Source organism: Morone saxatilis, unplaced genomic scaffold, assembly GCF_004916995.1.
Source record: "Morone saxatilis isolate NCDOM2014 unplaced genomic scaffold, NCSU_SB_2.0 Contig6, whole genome shotgun sequence".
NCBI classification, from domain to species: domain Eukaryota; kingdom Metazoa; phylum Chordata; class Actinopteri; family Moronidae; genus Morone; species Morone saxatilis.
The window spans coordinates 13,863,420-13,868,268 of NW_023340206.1; the positions used below are offsets into that span (position 1 = coordinate 13,863,420).

At 38.9% G+C, this 4,849-nt stretch overlaps 1 protein-coding gene across 3 annotated transcripts; it reads left to right on the forward strand.

The window, feature by feature from the left end:
• The first annotated feature begins 2,470 nt into the window (after nt 1-2,470).
• On the forward strand, nt 2,471-4,160 carry LOC118340112 (CD59 molecule (CD59 blood group)). 3 transcript variants are annotated; one of them, XM_035677975.1, is made up of 5 exons: nt 2,471-2,549; nt 2,635-2,718; nt 3,051-3,152; nt 3,274-3,350; nt 3,626-4,160. In XM_035677975.1, the coding sequence occupies exons 2-5, from the start codon at nt 2,664-2,666 to the stop codon at nt 3,746-3,748; spliced, it is 357 nt and encodes a 118-aa protein (XP_035533868.1). In that variant the 5' UTR covers nt 2,471-2,549; nt 2,635-2,663; the 3' UTR covers nt 3,749-4,160. The 3 variants fall into 3 exon arrangements, with proteins under 3 accessions (XP_035533868.1, XP_035533869.1, XP_035533867.1); XM_035677976.1 differs by lacking the exon at nt 2,471-2,549 and having other exon boundaries at nt 2,558-2,718; nt 3,277-3,350; XM_035677974.1 differs by lacking the exon at nt 2,471-2,549 and having other exon boundaries at nt 2,559-2,718.
• The last annotated feature ends 689 nt before the right edge of the window (nt 4,161-4,849 follow it).

Below are 4,849 nucleotides of genomic sequence, written 5' to 3' on the forward strand. Positions count from 1 at the left end.
CAATAATAATAGTAATAAAGGAGTGTATTAATCAGAACTAATGATCAATAATAATGAGTGATCCGACAACAATCTGTTAATGATCTTATTGAACAAATTATCAATAGAGAAATTACCTGCAGGTTGATTAATGATGAAAATGATCACTAATTGAAAAGTGTTTGATCCCTGCAGCTATTAAACAAAGGGGCTGAGTGTACCTTTCCACCTGTCTACCTGTCCACCTGTCCACCTGTCTACCTCTCTACTTTTCCACCTTTCCACCTGTCCACCTGTCTACCTGTCCAGCTGTCTACCCTTCTACCTGTCTACCTGTCCACCTGTCTACCTGTCCAGCTGTCTACTTGTCCACCTGTCCACCTGTCATGTACTATTTATTTGATTTTTTGTTTGTTGTGGATTTGTTGATTGTGGATGGCGTGTTTCTTTGTTGACTGCAGGTGCAGTGATGATGTGGAGATGAATTTCCCCCTTGGAGGACAATAAATTGAATCTTGAATCTTAATTAAGAAACAATATATTGATATCAACAGAAACAATCAATATATTGAAATCAACAGAAACAGTCGACATATTGAAATCAACAGAAACAATATATTGATATCAAAGGAAACAATCAATATATTGATATCAACAGAAACAGTCAATAGATTAATTAACAGAAACAATCGATATTTCAATCGATCAATAGAAACACAGACTCACCGGCTTCCTCCTCTTGGACTTTAAACTGATCAACTGCAGCCGTTAAATTATTGATAAAGGTTACTGCTTCTCACCTGTCAGCTCCACTCACCTGCTGTCTGCAGACCAATCAGCAGCTGGCAGAGTGCTGACATCACTGAGCTGAGGTGTGTTTAAAGAACAAAAGCATCATGAGAGAGAGAAACCTTACAGTGTGACACTATTGTTATTGTTTATAATAAATATAATGATTATTAATGAAATATTAATGATTAAACTCATTGATCTTCACTGACTGCTGCTCGTTGACCTTTGACCTCTGCCAGGAGATGGGCTGAATCTCACTGATTTCTTGGTTCATGGTTGCAGTTTGTGTTTTCTGTTTTCGATGATGATGATGATGATGATGATGATGATCCACTCTTCAGTCCTGTTTCTGTTTCAGGAAGCTGAGCGAGCGGCTGATCTGAATGAATGTTTAATGAGCATGGTCTGATGATAAGTGTTTGAATGCGGCCGCTGTGCTGGAGCTGTGAACTCTCTGTGTGTGTTGGCTGCTGACCTCCTCTGCTCTTTGTTTGGGACTGAACTGAAGCGGATTGTCTCTGGCTCTGAGCTCTCTTTGTTTCTGGGTCGTTCGAGGACAAAACAACTGGAGCTTTTCTTCTTCTGCCCTGAGATAAACGCTAAAACACACAGAGCCTGTCATCCCCCACCTTCATCACATCATCACATCATCACCAGGCTGTGGGGATACTTGGAACCACACTAACAGGCTACAGTCAGCTGTATTCTCAGCTAAATGCTAATATTACCAAGCTAACATTGTAAAGTTTAGGAGGCACAAAGTGCAGCTGAGGCTGATGGGAATCTCTGTAGTTCTGCAGGTATTTGCTCATGAACCAAAGTATTGGACACATTCAAATGTTGACCTGATGGTGGCGCTAGATGGAAAGTCAGAGGATCAATAAAGTTATTACAATTCATCCTGAATGTCTGAACCACATTTCATCACAATTCATCCAATAGTTGTTGAGATATTTCAGTATTCCTGTCAAAGTATCGAAGGAATCCAGACTACTGATAAAGCCATGTGAGACAAGTGTAGATGTGTCTGTGGAAAAATTTGTAGTTCAATGTCCGTGGTACACTCAGCCAGATAAAACAAGTCTCTAAAGTTCAGCAATGATACAAAGTTCCATTCTTTATCCTTAAAAGGAAACAACTCAGAGTACCGTCAGAAGAACCTTTACATCGGTAGACCGACCAAGGATTTACAATTCAGCCACAGACTTAAAACCAACACAGAAAGACTAACTACCTCGATTCATCAGGTACAGTTGAGTCAGGATTCATCGTGTTCAGTTGAGTCAAGATTCATCGGGTACAGTGGAGTCAAGATCGTTCAGGTACAGTTGAGTCAGGATTCATCGTGTACAGTTGAGTCAAGATTCATCGGGTACAGTTGAGTCAAGATTCATCGGGTACAGTTGAGTCAGGATTCATCGTATACCGTTGAGTCAAGATTCATCGGGTACAGTTGAGTCAAGATCGTTTAGGTAGAGTTGAGTCAAGATCCCACTGTATTTTTAACTATAATCATAGTATTCAACACTCTCTGATCTCATGTTTAGTGTCGTCTAACATTCAAAATTATGAAAATAAAAACAATGAAAACAATGAAATGATTATTGATCATTGTAATTATTTTCCAGCATGCATCCTCAGGCTCCTCCCAGTGGGTGTGGCCTCTTCAGCTCCACTCAACTGTCAGTCAGAGACAGTGTCCCCACTCTGTCTCTTCTCTCCTCAAAAACCACAACAAAAGTACTGCTGAGCTGCAGTATTACTGCGACTGCTGCTGGGTGAGTTATTCTGCCCCGAACAGACCTTCTGTTGCTCAGTGGAACAACTGTTGACTGTTTCTGTGCTGCTGTGCACTGATTCCAGATGAGTGTGTGAGCTGTGCTGAGGTGAAAATGAAGCGCTCCCTGGGGATCTGTCTGGTGATCTGCTCCGCTCTGATCGGACTCGGTAAGTTTGATTCTCTATGTTATTTCTCTCTAACTGATCCCACTGAACCTATTTAATACTTTTATTGATTGTTTACTGATCACCAATAAAATACCATACAGATACTCATTGTGTGTCACTGGTCACTGATCAATATCAATAAATATAATGAAACTTATATTAAATAACATCCGGATCATGATATTGATCCCTTTATTGACAGCTGATTAGTGAGAACGTTCACTGTCCTTTGGTCAGAACTCTGTTTCAGAACAGAAACCCTGACCCCTCCAGGACTGACTGGATCCAGTTCTGACGCAGACTCTGAACCAGACTCTGAATATGTGTTTCAGGATCCGCCCTGCAGTGTTACAGCTGTCAGGGTCCAACAAAGTGCACCACTCAACAACAGTGTGGCTCCGGAGAGGACACCTGTCTCAAACTCATCGATACAGGTACCGCTTCCTGTCCACAGCCTACTGTCCACAGCTTCCTGTTAGCTTTAATCTCCTACTGACGTTCTGCTGACGTTCTGCTGACGTTCTACTGACGTTCTGCTGTTTCCTGTTTGTTCAGCAGGTGGAAAGACTTACCGACAGTGTCTGAAGTACTCAGAATGCAACTTCAACAGCCTTTCTGGGAAGTTCCCCCAGGTAACAACAGCTCCACCTTCCTATATGTATTTATATATATATATATATATATTTATAAACTGTAAATAAATAAATATATGTATTTATATTTATATACATATATATTTATATACAGTGTATATATATTTATATACATATACACATAAAAATAAGACTATAAGATGCAACTTATAAAGTGTTTTTAATGAATTTGAGGCATCAATATGGAGGAAGGAAGGAGCCTCTGTGATGACGTGTTGTTCAACCTGATCAATAACTGTATTGATCATTTTCAGGTTTCCAAGTTTACCTTCGATTGCTGCAACTCTGACCTGTGTAACTCCGCCCCCTCCTCCACAGCGAGCTCTGTGATTGGTCTGCTGGCCTCGGTGGCTGTCATGTGGTGGTGCATTCACTGATGCTGCTCTGTAGCGACGCCCTGTGGCTGTAAACAATAACAGCAGCAATAATTTTATTGTTTACTACCCAGAAAACATGTTTATTCTCTTTTTATTTACAGGAAACTGCAGCTTTAATGCCTGATCTTTCAAAATAAAGTGTTAAAACTGAAGCTGCTTCGCTCTTTAACTCAATAGTTTACTCAACATTTAATCAATAAATGGTGACCCACTGGAAACTGATTGATTGATTGAATATTGATGATTGGAAATGCTTGAGATTCTGTTGCAGGAGGAATATGTCATTATTAAAATACAACTTTATATCAAATTAAATAAGTAAACATTCTGCTACTTTCAATAAATAATAAATGTTTGTAAGTGTATCAAAGATTAAAACTGACCTTTAAATAAAAGACAAACATCTTCAGCATCCACGCTCAGGTTTAATTATTTATAGTATATATGAGTTTAGTGTGATTGCTTTTTACAGTATAGTGTTATATTTTTTTTGCAGTGTAGTGCCGATTGTTCTTTTACAGTGTAAAGTGTAATATATTTTTTTACACTGTAATATATATATATATATATATAATAGATATCTAATAAATATATGTATGTAAATAAATGTAATATATATATTACAGTGTAATATAATATATATATATCTATTACAGTGTGATATATATTAATATATATTAACACTTATACATCTATTATATATATTACGTGTAAAGTTGTAATATATATATTAAAGTGTAACATTACACCTATGGAGTCTCCCGGCCAAAACCAGCAGGCTCAAGGAAACCGAGTTTCTTCACCAAGGCAGGGAGATTCACCTCCCTCACTGCTTACCCCCCCCTCCCCCCTCGCGCACACCCCCGCCCCCCCCTTCAGCATCTTGACATCATAGGTGTCAGCCACCCACCACCACTCACCCATTTCACTTTCCCGTTTATTTGCAACTACCTCACCCTTAAACTTCTGTAATACCTCAAGTGCCTTCACTGTTGTCATGTTTATTTAAATGTCTTTTGTATTCACTCAGTTAGAACTGTGCGCTATTGTATTTGTCTTTTGTATATTTGAAGTGTTTTTTTAATATTGCCTGTTTTGCAC